The 16,816-nt window shown below is 55.9% G+C and overlaps 1 protein-coding gene across 13 annotated transcripts in view; it reads left to right on the forward strand.

Moving 5' to 3' along the window:
- Positions 1 to 15,771, forward strand: part of PTPRT (protein tyrosine phosphatase receptor type T) — a 956,692-nt gene extending 940,921 nt beyond the window's left edge. For all 13 annotated transcript variants that reach the window (XM_066235857.1, XM_066235861.1, XM_066235858.1 and 10 more), the window contains 4 exons: positions 9,909 to 10,034; positions 10,847 to 11,010; positions 13,853 to 13,988; positions 14,713 to 15,771. In XM_066235857.1, coding sequence (XP_066091954.1) covers positions 9,909 to 10,034; positions 10,847 to 11,010; positions 13,853 to 13,988; positions 14,713 to 14,766 — 480 coding nt within the window. In that variant the 3' untranslated portion in view covers positions 14,767 to 15,771. The remainder of the gene's footprint in view (positions 1 to 9,908; positions 10,035 to 10,846; positions 11,011 to 13,852; positions 13,989 to 14,712) is intronic.
- Positions 15,772 to 16,816: the final 1,045 nt, after the last annotated feature.

Below are 16,816 nucleotides of genomic sequence, written 5' to 3' on the forward strand. Positions count from 1 at the left end.
GCACATGCAGAGAGCCTGGGGCTTCAACCTTGGACCTTGTGCCCACTGACCACCAAACTGGGCCCAGGCTTCGGTGCAGGTGACCTTCGTGTCCAACAGGCTTCATGCCTCAGCCCCTCTGAGTCCGGCAGCTCCCAGCATCTTGTCCTCAGGACACAGGACCCGTGTCCCAGACAGCGGCTGGAACCCACCTTTCTGTGCCGGGGCAGCCATTCCTGGGTGGAGGAGGGGCGAGTATCCTCTTGGGTTTTTGGACCAGGCCTTTCTCTGCCTCAAAGGAAGCCCCGAGTCGCGGCGCGCCGGCCTGTGCGTGAATAAAGCCAAACGTCTCCATCCGCGCTGCAGCCCCGGCCCTCCGGGAGCTCCCAGCCCGGCTACAGAGACAGATGAGCACACTGTCCCCACCGTGTGTGACAGCGCCGTAATAGAGGTCAGCCGCAGAATGCTGTGCTGGCGGGAACAGGGAGCAATTAATTCTGCCCACAGGGCGAGGGAAGCTTCAAACAGAAGGTGACTTTGGCCTTGAAAAAGGCAGCAGAGATGTGGCGCGTGGGGGCGGAGTAGCCGGGGAAGGACGCGGCAGGCAGAGGGAGCAGCAGGGGCCCGGACAGGCCTGTCTGCCGGACAGCGCCGGGTGCGGTGTGGCCGGGCAGTGTCAGCGGGAGAGCGCGGTGACGCTAGACGTGCACGGGGCCCAGCCAGCAGCGGGCGGCCCAGGCCCGGCGGAGCGCGGGCCCTGACCGACGGCACAGACTTCTTCTGTCCATGGCAGAATCCTTTCTTCAAGGTTTCATGTGAGCCCACTATTCGAAGCGGGTATGACTGAGCCCTCCCGGGGGCTGGCGTGCAGGGTGGACAGGTCAGAGCTTTACCCGCCTGGTTTTTTGGCTCCACCAGGTGCCCCTCAGAGAGTCACCTACCTGGGTACCTTTGTGGAACCCCGGGGGCTCCACGGGGCCCAGTTTGACAATACCTACTGTGCAGGGAGGAGAGGGATTGAAGCGGTTGCACACTTGTGTGACAGATCCCACTAGAAGGCTGAGGCTGGTGGCCCGTGACGAGGACAGGCGGGGCGAAGACCTGGGATTGGGGAGCGGGTTGCTGCGGATGTGCAGAAAAGGGGTGAGCTGTCAACACCGCCAGCTGAGGTCCCCAGGTTCAGGGACCAGTGGGATGTGGGAGGGGAGTGGGAAGAAGTCGTGGGTGGTGGCGGGGGTTCCAGTGTGGGCAGTCGGGGGCGTGTGGGGAGGGTGGGCGGGGAGGCCAGGAGAGGCGCAGGTTACAGAAGGTGAAGCTGAGTGCGACCTGGGCGTGTGCATGAGGGACGTTCTGGACAGGGTCCGCACGCCCGTGCAGCCCTGCGTGTGGCGTGTCAGCGCCTGTCAGGCCCGCTGTCTGCCAGGACCCGTTCTGGGGGCTGGCATGCACCAGCAAATGAGACAGAGAAAGCAAAACAGAAAACTCCCAGCTCTCCTGCAACTTCGTTCTAGAGCGGGGAGATGATCAACAACACTCTGCAGCATCCTCAGTTACAGGTTGGAGGGTGACAGGCACACGGGAAAGAAAAGGGGCACAGGGTCGTGAAGGTCACAAGGCTGGCTCGGGGCACGCCTGCAGCTGCGTTAGAGTGGTCCAGACAGGCCCTGCCAAGACAGTCACCTGGGCGCAGGTTTGGGGGGGAACAAGCCACAAGAACATCTCAGGAGAAGGCACCCCAGGCTGAGGAGGGGGCCCACACCAAGGCCTGGCGGTGGGCACGGCCTGGCCCATTTGAGGAACAGCTTGGAGCAGCCACTGAGACAGGAGCAGAGAGAGGGCAGGGACGGCAGCAGAAGGTGACAGAGACACAGAAGAACCAGGTCATGGAGGGCAGGGGTGGGGTGTGTGAGCAGGATCTTAGAAAGAACTTCGGGTTTTACCTGAAGAAAAATGACTTGAAAAAGTCATTCAACCTTTTTTTTTTTTTTTTTTTTTTTTCAAAAACACTACTCTGGCTGCTGTGTTAAGACTGAACTGGGTGAGGGGCGAGGAGGGTGGAAGCAGAGAGAACAGAGAGGGAGCTTCGGCAATAATCCGGGTGACAGGAGCAGATCTGGATATGTCAGGTAGACCCAGCTAAACATCCTGACTGGTTGAACATGGAAAGTGAGAGAGAAAAAAGTGACTCCAAGGCTTGGGCCAACAACAGACAGCTGGAACCTGAGATAACCATGCAATTAAACAGATTTCCATAAAACAGAGACCCTCGCAGACTTCCAGAGTCAGAAAGCATCACCGCCCTGCTTGCCGGAGACAGTCGGTGAGCGCAGAAACCCTGTGTGCTGTTCCCGGTTTCCAACACCCCCCGTCTGCAGAACCAGAGCTCAGGCACAGACTTTCCGTGAGCCTCACTTTGGGACACGTAAGAAGCAGAGGCCACGGTCATTGGCTCCAGCTCTGCCTTTCAGGGTGGGTCCTGGATGAATACAGATCTTTCAGCCCCAGATATTGGTGCAGTCTTTGAGAATCGATTCTCTGAATGCGGAAACCGCCGGCTCAGACAGTCCCCGAGGTTGGCAGCCATACGCAGCTGGCAAGCCTCCCCCAGAAATCGGCAATGACTAGAGCACTCACTGATACAGACGCCATCGCCACAACAGCTGGGCACCTTGCGAGAATAAAACAGTGACAGCATACGTATGGGAAAAGCCGCCCTCAGCACCTGGGGGCGGGGGGGGGGTTGCTCTCTGAAGTGGCATCAGCCACGTCGGACGGCCAGGGCGCCCGTGCCAGCGCAGCCCATAGCTCCAGCCGGTGCAGCAACAGGGACAGGCCCGCCCCAGGTCCCAAGCTCATTAGCGTGCTCCCAAGAGGACCGATGCCACATCCTGTGGTTTGACTGGGGGGCCATACGGGCGTGTGCCAGTGGTATGGCTGGGCTGCCTGTAAGTTGCAGCAGGTAAGGTTGAGAGCAGAGGAGAGAGCTCTGTGCTTTACCTTCTCGCTCTGCCGGCCAGGTGCCCCGGCCTCTGACCAGATCCTCCACAGCGTCCTCCGACCGGCCACCCCCAGCACCGGTGCTCTTCCGTTCTCCCAGGAGCTCAAGATCAAGACTCTCAGAGCAGCTACATCCTACCTGAGAGACCTTCGAGCTCTGTGGGACTCCCAAGGCCTGCAGCCAAGATTAGAGGGGGCAAAACCCTAGCACCACAACAAGCGGCAGGTCACCCCGTGGTGTCTGATGGCTACACCAGAAAGAACCTTTGCAGTCACACCCAGTAGCAGTGACGGGACTTTGTCCATCTTTATGGGTTCTATGGTTAGACCAGAGTCCAAGGCGTGTAGCCCAGTGGTTTTCAACCACCAGTCTGTGGACTGGTGCCCGTCCACAAAAGAGTTAACCACGTGGATGTTGTGTGAAGATAACTGGCAGACCCGTGGTTAAAAACCACCCGTGCAGACAACAGAAGGAAGCCCTCTTCGTGGTCATGCCACAGCCAGCATATTGTTTAGAAAGCTCAGGAGACCCTCTATGCCAGCTCTGGGGTGGGAGAATCATGCCTCTCCCCAAGGACGTCCACCTCCTAATCCCTAAAACTATGAACGTGTTCTCTTACTTGGTAGAAGGGGCTTTGCACCCGTGATCAAGTTAAGCGTCTTAAAATGTGTGGATTGTCCTGGGCTATCCAGGTGGGCCCAACTTTACAGAGGAAGTGAGGGGATCTTGCAGCGGAAGGCCGTGTGACAGACGCATAAACTAGAGTGCTCTCCAGGCACCATGCCATCGCCCACCATTGTGAAAGCCTTTAATCCCCAAACTGTACTTGCCAATTAATAATTAAGTGTTCCTGTATTTTTCTTTTGCACAAACAAAACTGCCCCCATGAACCTCTGATCTGCAGGCTGTATGCAGAACTAATAAATACAGTGAGATACTCTAATTCTAGCCCAAAGACAGAGACTCAGCATCCTCCCGTCCAGGAAAACAGCATGATCCCCTTCTAAAGACTCCGGAGACAGCCCACTGGCTTCTCCTGCCAATGCTATGGACCCCACTTTGGAAACCATGGGTCTGACCCAGGACCAGGTCCCCTGGTTGTAGAGGTGAGGAGGCCGAGGTCCAAGCAGGGGGAGAGATCTGTCCTACAGGCCATCGCTGATTCAGGCCCGGGGCCTCCCTCCCTCCAGGTCGAGCGGGGGCTTCTGCTGCCACTTAAACAACAGGAACGCCAGCGTCTGGTGCCCAGGAAGCACTGATTTGGGGTACCTGGATGTATGGCGCAGGAGGGACAGTCCCTTGGTTTAACCACTGCGTCGCCCAGTTCTGAGGCTCCCGCTGTGGAAAGTGGACGAGTCCAGGGGATGCAAAGCCAGGTGGAAAGGTGCAGTCCCGTCTTGCTTCTGGGAGGGGGAGAGGCGAGCTCGTCGTCCTCCTGGGAGAAAAGCGGGGTGCCATGTGAGTGTCTTTCCTTGTCATTGAGCCTGCAGGGCAAGCAGCAAGCACTGGTGTTCCCATTTTTATTTCAGCTTCTGAAAACACAGCCTAGCAAGCAGGCGGGACACACAGAACACCTAGTCTGTCTCTCTAGAAGCCGCAGGTCTGACCGCACACAGGGCCGTGTTTCTATCTCTGCCCACCCTGGAACGGGGGAAGTGACAGTAGAATATGAAGTCTGGAGTCAAGAGATATGAGATCAGCCTGCCCAGGCGGTGGCACAGTGGATAGAGCGTTGGACTGGGACACGGAGGACCCAGGTTTGAGACCCTAGGTTGCCAGCTTGAGTGCGGGCTCATCTGGTTTGAGTAAAGTTCACCAGCTTGGACCCAGGGTCGCTGGCTCGAGCAAGGGGTTACTCGGTCTGCTAAAGTCAAGGCACATATGAGAAAGCAATCAATGAACTAAGGTGTTGCAATGAAGAATTGATGCTTCTCATCTCTCTCCATTCCTGTCTGTCTGTCCCGATCTCTGTCTCTGTCAAAAAAAAAAAAAAAAAAGAGAGAGATGAGTTCAAGTCCTAGCCTTGCCCCATACTTGCTCTGTTGCCTTCAGCCCGTTTCTTCGGACCCGGCTGCTGGCCAGACCGCCACCCCTCTCTCTCCGCTTCTCCTCTCACTCCTGCCTTCTTAGGTCATTCACCTCCTCCCCCAAACTGTTCCTTTCTGAAGTCGCGTACTTCAGCTGTCTTTCACACCTGTTTCTAAAACCTGCCCTGAGCCGCTGCACCCACCCCACCTTCCCCGGACACACGCCCCCCGCAGCTGGTGTCAGTCGGTGTCCACCCCGCCCGGGACTGACGGAGGACAGGCGTGCGGACCGCTCTGACCCCGGCCCGCGTGCCCCCCTCTCCCTGTCCCCCGCTTTGTGCCCACCGCCTCGCCCGCCATCTGTCTTCCTTAACTGGCCACAGTACTGAAGCCAATTAAGCGCTTTGGGCTCTTGATCAACTCCATTTGAAAGAATTTTATGATCACTGACCTGAATTTTAAAACCAATTCAGGTGGCTCTTCTCTATTTTTCTTCTAAAGAAACTGGTTCACTTCATCTTTGGGTGGCTCGGGATTGGCTCCATCCGCCGGTCGGTCACAGGGACCTGGATAAGCAGAGTCCTTCATTTCGGAAGCTGTGGTATCTTCAAAGCACAGGAATTCTATCAAAGTATTATTTAATTAGCGAAAGGCATAACGCAGGTGCACGGCCATACACTTTAAAACTGTTGACTCCAAAAATGGGCCATATGCTACTTTTCATTCAACGCATCAGAGCACGTGTATTCCAGCGACTAACAAGCTGATGCCATCAGCAGGAAAAAAAAAAAATGATGTACAACAGTGGAGCTGCCTGTGTGTGTGACAGTTCGTGTGTGAACGTGCTCTTTTCCCGGCCCAGACAGCGATGGAGTCCGCCCGGCCGAACCGTGGCAGCTGCTCCTGGGCTGTCCACACGGGCTTCGCGACCTCTGCGACCTCCGCCTGGTCTAACTTCCTCTGAAGGAGCAAAGGCCGCTCTGCTTTTCTAGAGGAAGCGCGGCCATTTCTAAATCCACTGCAGTCACTTGGGGTTGGCGGCCCCACCCGGGCGTGGTACCCAGCACTGCCTGTGTGTGCCCGCACTGGGGCAGGCTCCGGCAGGCCACTGCATGCCTCCCGAGACTGCTGGGTGAGAAGGGAGAGCATGCAGGTGGGAGGTGGGGAAAGGCTGTATGTCCAGGCTAAAGGGTTTCAATCAATTCTTTGAGACAGCCATTGTGACCATTTTCCATCATAGGAAGAAAATACCAATGTTGTAGGAAGTGTGCGTGTGGCCTCAGGTCAGCTGGGACCTCGTGGTTTTAGACGGTCAAGTGGGCTTCTTTGAATTCCCTAGTTCCAGTGTCTTAAGAAACCATAAGTCCCCATCCCCAAGAGTTCTATAAACTGCAGATGCTCACGTGTTCGTGGTCTGGCCCCTCAGACGACATACGTGGTCTCTGCTCCGTTTCTGTGTCACCCATGAAGCGAAGCTCAGTTTCCTGCTGGTTTCCGCAGGAAATCCATGCATGTTGTGCGTGTTGTTATAGAGTCGCTGAATATGGAGGTTGGGGCGCTCACGTGACACACCGATTCACCTTCAAGACCATTTCACTGGTTCTGCTACACTCTCAGCCTTCCTCTCCCGTCTCCTGGGGCCCCTCCACAGCAGCCCACAGGCCCCCGACATGCAGAACAGCAGCCCCACTGCTGCCCCAAGCTGGCTGACCGGGAAGTTTCACAACAAGGGCGGTTCTGTGGGTATTACCCTAAAGAGAAGTTTTCATTAGAGCAACAAAGTGGAGGGGGGAAGAGAATACTGCACTGTAGCCATCTTGTTTGAGTGACCCTCCCCCACACCACATACTGATTCTAGCTCTCATCATTGAGTGCTCGCAAGTCACAGATTCCTGGGCTAAGCAGACACATTAGGAGTCGCAGACACACATTACAAAGAGAAGCTAAAAGATTTGGCCGGGTCACTGGGCTAGAAAGTGACAGGGCTGGGATTTGAACGCAGGACATTTCAAGTGGAAGCCCGTTTGCTACACAGCCACAATGGCGGCCCCCACCAAGGCACCACCGCAGTGCCTGGACACCAGGACAGCCCTGAGCTAAGTCACACAGGACATTTCTTGTTGATGAGAATCATTTCTGAGCCCCACAGGGTCAGTGGAAACACTTGGCTTCCCCCCTTCCTGTCTCCTATTCCCCGTGGCGAGATGATGTGTGACGTCCTGGGCTGCGGAGAGACCCTGATGGTCCGTGGCAGCTCAAACACCACATCCGCCCACACATCGCCCTGCTGAATGTCACCCACATGGCTGCTGCTGATGCAATCTTACAAATTAAGGAACTCAAGTGAGAGGAGGGCTCTGATTTAGGATTAAAAGGACCCTGCAAACTTCTTGGCCCTCTGGGCAGTATGGGAAAGTGACCTGGAAAATTAAATGCAGAGAAATGTCCCAAATACAGGACTCTTGTTTGAGGCATAGTAGAACCTATTAGCTTGAAAAATTGGTCTGGAAATCTTATTAGAAGAGACAAATCACTCCGCATTGTCTCCAGACCGAAAATATCGGGGGTCACGGACTTCTCCTGATGCTTCAGACCCCTGTACCTGACTTCTGGGTCACAGTCCGCCTCTGGCAAGGAGCAGTTCTATGCAGGTGATCAAAGCAAATTTTTTTTTTTTTTTTTTAATGAGCCGTTCTGATGAATTCTGATCTCTCTGGCCAGCCACGGCCGGCTCGGTACGAGCCCCTCAGTACTGGAAAGGGTGCAAGGCAGAGGAGCCAATGGCAACGAGAAATGCTCATTTGTTCAGGTTGCAGATCTGTCATTACCGCACAGCTCAGCGGATGACTCTCCAGTCACGGAGGCCCCCCGACCACTGTGGCTCGAGAGCCACCACAGACAATACATAAATAAGTACAGCAGGATTTCAATAAAACTGTACTTCCAGAATCGGGTCCGGCCTGTGGGCCACAGTGCGGACGGTGTTCTCCCTACACCAGAACTTGGGTTCCACAGTTGGGAAAGGTGGGTGACGGAGGCTTTTCTCCCCTACGTCCTGCCTCCTCCTGGCTTTTCCGTTCCGGTTCTGGTTCTGGAGGAAGGATAGAAGTCATGTCAGCTGGCTGTTCTCTCTCAACCAAAGGGACAGCGATCACTTCCACGAAAATCCTGCATCCGTGGCGGCTGTGAGGCAGCCACCGGATTTCTGTGCATCGCCTCTGACAACCTAACTCAGGGGTCCCCAAACTACGGCCCGCAGACTGCATGTGGGCCCCCTGAGGCCATTTATCCAGCCCCCGCCGCACTTCCGGAAGGGGCACCTCTTTCATTGGTGGTCAGTGAGAGGAGCACATTGACCATCTCATTAGCCAAAAGCAGGCTCATAGTTCCCATTGAAATACTGGTCAGTTTGTTGAATTAAATTTACTTGTTCTTTATTTTAAATATTGTATTTGTTCCCATTTTGTTTTTTTTTACTTTAAAATATGTACAGTGTGCATAGGGATTTGTTCATAGTTTTTTTTTATAGTCCAGCCCTCCAACGGTCTGAGGGACAGTGAACTGGCCCCCTGTGTAAAAAGTTTGGGGATCCCTGATCTAACTCCTCATCTCAGTGTAGGCAGTGAGCTGCCTTCAGAAGCTACCGAGGGCCTCATGAACCTCAGCTCCATCCTCTGGGCCACCCCCAGATGAAGGATCTTCCTAACACGTAGCCTTTTTGTCCATGCTGGGGTCGTCCCTGACAAACTTCTACCCCCCCCCCCCCAGTTGTAGCTCTGCTCTGTGCCTCAACGCTGAGGCCTGTGGCCCTGGACAGGGTCCGTCTCCGTGCCCCTCGTGAACCAGGAATTTGAGGGAGCATGTCTGCCCCTCTGAGCCACAACCCCTGCCAACTGCCTCAGTGTCCTTCCACCACTCCAGTCCCTGGTGGCTCAGCGATACAGGAGAACAGCATGTCTGTCTGGGTGAGACTGCAGACCTCAGGGCCAGTCTGTGGTCTCGGGCCAGTCTCTCGCTCTCTGCACTATGGAGATTGGGGGCCAGGTGCCCAGTGGGGGAGGGCACACTCGCGTGGAAGGATGTGCAGTGGCATCCTGGCCTCTCCTCGTTAGACACCCATCATGACCCGCAGGCGTGACAGTCAGCAAAGCTGTCTCCAGACACTGCCAGATGTCCCCTGGGTGACAAAACAACTTGCGGCTAAGACACTGTCTTAGCGTGAGGGGCAGTCATTGCCTGTGCTCTCAGCTGTAGGATCTGATTCCCAATTCCAGAAAAACAGGGACGTGCACAGGCAAGGCCTCCCAACACCGCGCTCCATCACCTTCTGGTGCAGGACAAACATAATTATCCCCGTTTCACGTGTGAGAAGACAGGGGCCTGGGTCACACGGCTAGTAAGGTGCCGAGCCTGGATTTGGACCCAAGCCTGTCTGATGCCCAAGTTTTATCTATTCTACAGCTGCTCCTGAGCTGCTGTGAAATGGCTGTTGTGAAGGCTTTCCTGGGATGGGGAGGAGCCTGCCACGGTCCCCATTAGTGTAAAGAAATCTGGAGACGGTCCCTGCCCTTCCCTCGGAGGGTTCTCTCCCATCCTGACGGCAGTGCTCCAGGGTAAATCTTATTCTCCCCATTTCACAGAGGGGGAGAGGGAGGCCCAGCAAGCCTAACAACTGGTGTGAAGTCAGCGTGGCAAAGCGTTTCTGTGTTCAGAGCTTTGACTTTCCAACAGCTCCCGGCAAAGTGGACGGCTGCCTCTCCCCAGCGGTGTGGCGGAGTCTGGGTTCCTACAGGGTGCTTCAGTCTCTAGCCAGGGTGACCTGCAGACGGGGAGAAGGGCTCAGTGAGGGACGAGACTGACACCCCCCCACACCCCATCCTTGGCCTCTTCCTGTACCCTCCCAGCTCTGTATGCAGTACTGGCCCGAGAAGACGTCCGGGTGCTACGGGCCCATCCAGGTGGAGTTCGTCTCCGCAGACATCGATGAGGACATCATCCACAGAATATTCCGGATCTGCAACATGGCTCGGGTGAGTAGGTGCACGGCCGGCCGCCATGGCTCCCCGCGGAGCAGACGCAGCAGGAGAGGAACCTGCCCACAGGCCACGTCCGCGCTGTGCCCTCCTCTGTGTGGAAGCGATGCCTCTGCCGATTCCGGCTCCGATCCAGCCATGGCTCCCACACGCAGACACACGCAGGGCGACATCCGCCTGCCATCTGCCCGTTTCTCGACACACTTGCTGCCGTGTAGACGAAACTTCTCAGGATGAGCGCTTTCCCGCAGTGCCGCGCGGCTTTGGCAGGAGGCAATGCCGCCTTTGACTGGACCCAGTAGGCTCTGGTCTAGACCCTGGGAACAACACCCAAATGAAAAAGAGTTGCTTCCAAGAGGAAATTCACTGGCTGGGTGGAGGCGTTGTGGGTGGGAGGGAGCAGATTAGTAATCCACGAACTGGCAGCTAACTGAAGTCACTTTGGTCTCTGTCGGGGGGCCCAGGGTGGACACAAGTCCGTCCCTGCCCTCGGAGGTTCGCTAGCTAATGGGGAAAGTGAGGTATGTTCTGGCACACGAACCTCCAGGAGAGAGATGAATTCTGCCTGGTTCCTGAAGAATGGGACACTTGAATTGGGTTTTGAAGGCTGAGCAGGAGTTTTCCAGGTTGAGAGAGGGTGCAGGGCAGTCAGGGCAGGAGTGAATCAGCGTCCACAAAGATGCAGAGATGAGTAAGGAGAGAGTCCGGACTCTCCTCGTGAGGGCCTAGCTTTGACCTCATGTAATCAGTCTCCCGCGTCCGTGCTGCAAGCCCCAGCAGAACAGCCCTAACAGCCTCTCTGTTCTCAGCCGCAGGACGGGTACCGCATAGTCCAGCACCTCCAGTACATCGGCTGGCCCGCCTACCGGGACACGCCCCCCTCCAAGCGCTCGCTGCTCAAAGTGGTCCGGCGGCTGGAGAAGTGGCAGGAGCAGTACGACGGGCGGGAGGGCCGCACGGTGGTCCACTGCCTGTGAGTACTGGACTGCGGGGGGATCTCCGGAGGCACAGGGCGGTGGGCGATGGGGCACTGAGGATGCTGCTGGCCACAGACACCAGCACCAGGCACACCTGGATGTGCCGCTTCTCAGCGTCCCTTAAAGGCCAGTGGGTGTGTAGTCAAGAAATGACAACCCTCTGATGGACTGGGGTTGCCAGTTGGTGCCCTGCAGTAATGTTATATAACATACTTCTTGATGCAAAACCTGGTGGCCCTTCCCCAAACCTGGAGGGTGGGCAGACCACACCCCAATGCTCCCCAAGAGATAAGCCCCGCCCTCCAACAGAGGCACAGCGTGTCCTGCCAGTCACACGGAAACTCGGGACGCAGCGGGTTCTACCGACTAACTCTTCCTCTTTTATTTCCTGAGGAAGGAGAAGACGACAAGGGGAATGGGCTGGTTAAGTGAGCCTAATGCCAGGCGATTTAAATAACCCTCTCCTCCCATGTGCGAGGTATTCTTTATCATGTCTCAGTGAGAAAACAGAGGCACCAACAAGGGTAGGGCTTCAGGCGGTCAAGAGAGGAGCTTGGATATGAATCCACCGGCCTCCAAGCTACCGTGCCATCCATTAACCCACATTGCCTCCGAGTAAACCGAGGGGCTCCCCCACCGTGTCCGAGACACTTTTCCCAGCACACAGTGGGCTCCCGGGGGCTGTGTTTGTACTCCCTTTATGGGGGGTGAAATGGAACCTTCACCTCCTGTCTTAGAACCGGCGTGGCTGGGGCACAGGGGTTCCCAGTGCAACCAGCCCTGAGGTCATCACGCACGGTAGAGGTCAGGACCCTTAGAGGACTGTCTGACAAGCTAAGGGTCACCCAAGGAAATCACTTAATTTTGTGAGCTCAGTGTCTTCATCTGTCCACTGGGCACGTTGAATTAGGTCATCGTAATACCCTGTGGTACTTTGGAATATTTAGGAAACAAACACCAATACACAGATCTGCAATATCATAGTAGCAAACATACAAATGTTCTGAACGTAACTGCTGGAAAGAGCCTGTATCAGAGTCCAGCGTAGGAGCATAAAGCCATCTCAGAGAAGGCTCCTGCAGAGACCTCAGACCCCAAACAGATCGGGAGTCACCACGGCTAGGAGCGGAACATTCCATTAACAGTCATTCACTTTGCTTCTTGGAACCTTAAAATCAGCTGGGGAGACATGATTGAGGGGGCCATCCCTCCCCAAAATGCTGCATTAGAGGAAGACTGAAGAAGCAGGGCCTTCCCTTTTTCAGAGTAAGTGTTTGTGGAGCTGGTGGAGGCATGCACAGTACCAGCTCACCGACCTCAGCCTCGAGCTGTCTATTCAAAACCAGCCTATTGTTCTCCTCATTCAAAAGGTGGGCAACGCACATGTCAGAAATCAGAGAGCTTAAAGGGAAGTTACAACACACACAGAGACACACAGAGCTGAAGAGCCACTACCTGTAGCAATCCCCCCTTCCCAGAGGATGCAAACCCAGACTGGAGCCCAGGAAGCTGCTGCGAGGTGTCACATGTCACGGTGGTGGGGGGCGTCAGCCAAGCTGAGCTGGGACTGCCCACACTGCGGACACTGGTGGCTGGCTCCCTGCCGGCTAAGCCCCTCTCCCTTCAGTTCCCTCGCACACACTCAGGGGGCCTCCCCTTTAGCACCAAGCCACACCCAGCCCGTCAGGGCCTCATTCCACAGGGTCTGAGATGCCTGTGCCCCCCCACCACCTCTTCCTCTTGGACTTTGTGCTGTTCTTGTTCCAGAAAATACTAAACCCTGCTTCTTCCTCTTTCCCCATGATTGGACTTTAGCTTATCAGTGTCTCCCTAGCCAAGGTGACCAGCAGTTTGAGCTAAAGGAAAGCACAGGGCTGTCCTTCTATCAACAGGGACCTGGGCACCCCTGGGGGCCAGAGATACCAGAACAGACACGGAAGTGCAGGCGCTGGCCAGTGAAGGGAGGGAAACTTGAAACATCTGGTCCTTAGATGTCCTGTAGATAAAACATCTGGGAGATTGACTGAGTGCCTTAGTTTCTGTCCAGATGTTCTTTAGACACAGACCATTACATGAAATCATTAGTTACTCTTGGCAACATGCCCAGGAGTCCTGAATCAGGCAGATTCCAAAAGGGACTTTCTGTCGAGTTGGAGGGTGTTGCCATGAAGATGATTTATGGAGCATCGGAAAGGGGGAGTGACAGGGAAATGGCCCTGCCAAGAGCCCTCTATCTCTGCTCCTCTCGCTTAAACCAAGGTGTACGAATAGAGATTTGTCACTTTGGGATCCAGCGTCTCAGACCCACCCCACCCTCCCATCCAGAAACCTAGGCTGGCTGGCCCGAGGCTGAGAGAGACATCTCTGGTGTTGCTGTCCTTAGTGGATGGGAAAAACACGTTCGTCCTTCCATTGTCTCCACTGGACGTGTAGGTGGGGCCGGAGCATCCTTTTGGGACAAGGATGCAGGCACCCCCAGTGTGAAAACACACTATCTGGCCTGAAGGTTCGGGTCAGTGTGCCAGGGGTGACTAGACCATGCTCGCAGAACCAAGGGGACAGAGAGCTAACTGAACTCTCAGAGGTCATCTGGTCCAGCCTTCCACTATATGAATGGGAAGCTTGGGGCTCAGACATAGGAAATGACTTACCCAAGGTCAAAGCAGGTTCACGGCACAGGTGGGGCTCAAACCGTGACACAGGACCCAAGTCAAGGCTTCCACCCCGCCTCACCTCGTGTTTGCCAGGGCAGCCGCTCCCCACCCCCGTTGACTGGCCCGCTTTAGGGTCAGCAGGCGGGGCCCCCGACCCCGGCTCACCTCCCCGCTCTGTGTTTAGAAACGGAGGCGGCCGCAGCGGGACCTTCTGCGCCATCTGCAGTGTGTGTGAGATGGTCCAGCAGCAGAACATCATCGACGTGTTCCACATCGTGAAAACGCTGCGCAACAACAAGTCCAACATGGTGGAGACCCTGGTGAGTGGCTTGGGAACCATCCGCCGGCAGCCAGGGCATGAGCCCCGTTCCCTTGATCTGGAGAAAGTAGCATCAAATAGTCCAGAACACTCGGCGACAGGACGCTTACTGAAGCCCTGCCTTCGACATCCTTGGCGCGTGCGCACTGCTGTCCGCCGCGTCCCGCCCTCCCAGCCCCACCAACCCCGCGTTGTTTCGCTTGCTGCCCATTCCTCAGGAAAGCAGCACTGATTCGGACTCAGGGGAATCGATTCGGGGTCAGTCGAGTGTGGGCCATGTTTTCAGTGCAGTCCGATCCTATTCTAATTAGGCTGATTTTTGCAGCAAAAAAATATGGGTATAGGACACTGCGCAGGGTGGGGGGTGGCAGAGATGGGCAGGCAGAGGCCAGAGGAGGGGACCTGGTGCAGTGGTGGAGACAGACCGGCCTGAGGAACTTTAGCACGAGTGTTTGACCCTCCTCTGAGTCCCACTCAGAGCCTGGCCTGCAGACCAGCAGCGTCAGCACCCCGGTCAGCTCCCCGAGGGAGTGGGCAGAAATGCAGGCTCCTGAGCCCCTGCCCAGGTCTCCTGAATCAGGACGGGCACAGATGATTCTGAGTTGACTGTGAGCACAGACTCAGATAAAAGTGTTCTCCAAACCCGTCCCTCTAAATTCATGTCCCCTTCTCTCCGTCTCCCTCTCATCTCCCCATCCCCTCCCCCGTCTGTCTCCCCCTCTCAGGAACAGTATAAGTTCGTATACGAGGTGGCACTGGAATATTTAAGCTCCTTTTAGCCCGAGGGCTGGGCACCTGCCGGAGTCCAGAGGCTGCTGCTGACAAGCCCCCTTTTCTGTGAATGGCAGTGACTGGGCTCAGGGGCCAGAGGCGGCACCCTGCCCACCTCCGAGGAGAAGACTGGTGGTCCCGTACTCCGTGGTGGGCTCCGCACCTCCCAAGGGGTCCCCTGTGTCTGTGGGGGACGCGGCTCTGAAAGGCCAGGCTGCCCTTGCACACCCAGCCAGCCACAGACACGGACCCACGCAGCAGAAGTGTGCCCATCCAAGGCCCCGGACTTCCCAGTCCCCCGACCTCTTGCTTTTGCTCTTCCCGAGTGTGTGGACGTCGCGGCAGGCCGACCCTGCGGGTGCTGGGAGGTGCAGGCGTGGCAGCGCCTCCCGGCCCTCCTTCTCCCTGCGAGTGGAGAGGTATATCTCCGTCTCCGTGCTCTTGTGGAAATGACCGGGCTCTCGGGGCACCTGCCCTGCTGCCCCCTCCGCAGTCCCCTTCAGTGGCCTCTGAAAACAGACACCCGGATCATGTGACCTGGGGACGTCCGGAGATCCCAGCAGAGGCGCCCGTCCTGCCACCTAACCCGCATGGAGCTTGGCCCACTAGCATTCTGTACCCCTCCCCCAGCCTGGGCCTTGACCGTCTGTCACTCGCCGGCCAGCCTGCTGCATCCGCAGCACTCTTGGATAAAGGTTTTCTTTGCTTTTCTGTGGTCAGTGGGAGGGCAAGGAGCTGGGTTGCCCCTCCTGGTCTTTGTGAAGAGGGACAGCCGCCCTGGGCCAGGGCTCTTGCTGACCCTTGGGTGGCAGCTTGTGTGGGAGGGACGACAGGATAAGATTTGGTTATTTTCCAAAGTGTATATTAAAAGAAATTTTCTTTTGGGGGATGTAAAATCTAAGTCTCTTATGTAAAAAAAAAAAAAAAAAAAAAAACAAAAAACAGATGGGGAAGGAAGTTTGGATGTGTAGCTATAAGACAGATGTCTCAGGCCTGTAATCAGGCAATGTCCTCACAAGATCCCTCCCCCCCCCCCCCCCCCCCCCCGGACAACACAGTCACAGAGCAAGGGGGGAGGGGCTAGTCTGAAGACAGTTCCTTTGGTTCCTGGGGCAGAGGGAGTTCCACCTCTCAGCATAACCTTAGGTGTCCAAATTCTAACTCCCTCCTAGGAAACCCAGCTACCATATTGGAAAAGGCCATCAGACCAAGGGGACCCCGCCTGGGAAACGAGGGTCTTTCCCAAAGCATGGGTGAGCCAATGACAGGAAACAACCTTTGCTGGGCATCTGCTGTATGCCAGGCGTGACACGTTCCACATGACACCTCACACAATCTTAGCAACAACTCCACACATACATACACACACACACACCCGCCGCAGCCCCGGGAGAGCTAGCAACCTTTCCTTATCTCCCATCTTACAACAAAGGAAACTGAGGCACCTTCCTCCGTGAGGAAATTCTGGGTCCCAGAAAGGCAGGTAATGGCCAGGGGGCTTGTTTTCCCGTCTCCCTCCTGCTTCCTCCGCCAAGCGATTATCTCATGGAGGGAAAATAAGGCCAGAAACTTCTGAGCACAGAACGCCACAAAAGGAAATTTAATTCTTTCTCTCCGACGCCAGTTCTTCTGGGAGGCCCAGAATCTCAGATATATTTTAGTGCCTCATTCCTGGCTCCCCAGGAAAGCTAATCTCCTCTAATCATTTCTTAGATTAGCTCCCCGCTCCCTCGGGTGATGACATCTGCCAGCCAAAGGCACTCTACCTTGTCTCTGGCGGGTGCCTAGGCTCCTTCTCTGAAAGTCTCGGGGTGGCCGGGGATGGAGGGTGCTCCATCCCAGGGGCTGACCGAGCCCCGGACGAGGCCTAAGAAGCACAGAATTCAGTAAGGCACAGTGTTCTCCCTCAAGAGCTCACTGCACACTGGTGACACTGAACCACAGTGCAGCCTATGAGTGTTATAGGAACCAAGAAGCCGGAGGGCTTCCTGGAGGAGGCGACACCCATCCCATCTGGGTCTCCACTGCACCAAAAGGAAGAAGAAGACATTCAGGCCA

Source organism: Saccopteryx bilineata, chromosome 6 (genome assembly GCF_036850765.1).
Source record: "Saccopteryx bilineata isolate mSacBil1 chromosome 6, mSacBil1_pri_phased_curated, whole genome shotgun sequence".
In the NCBI taxonomy this organism is placed as follows: Eukaryota; Metazoa; Chordata; class Mammalia; order Chiroptera; family Emballonuridae; genus Saccopteryx; species Saccopteryx bilineata.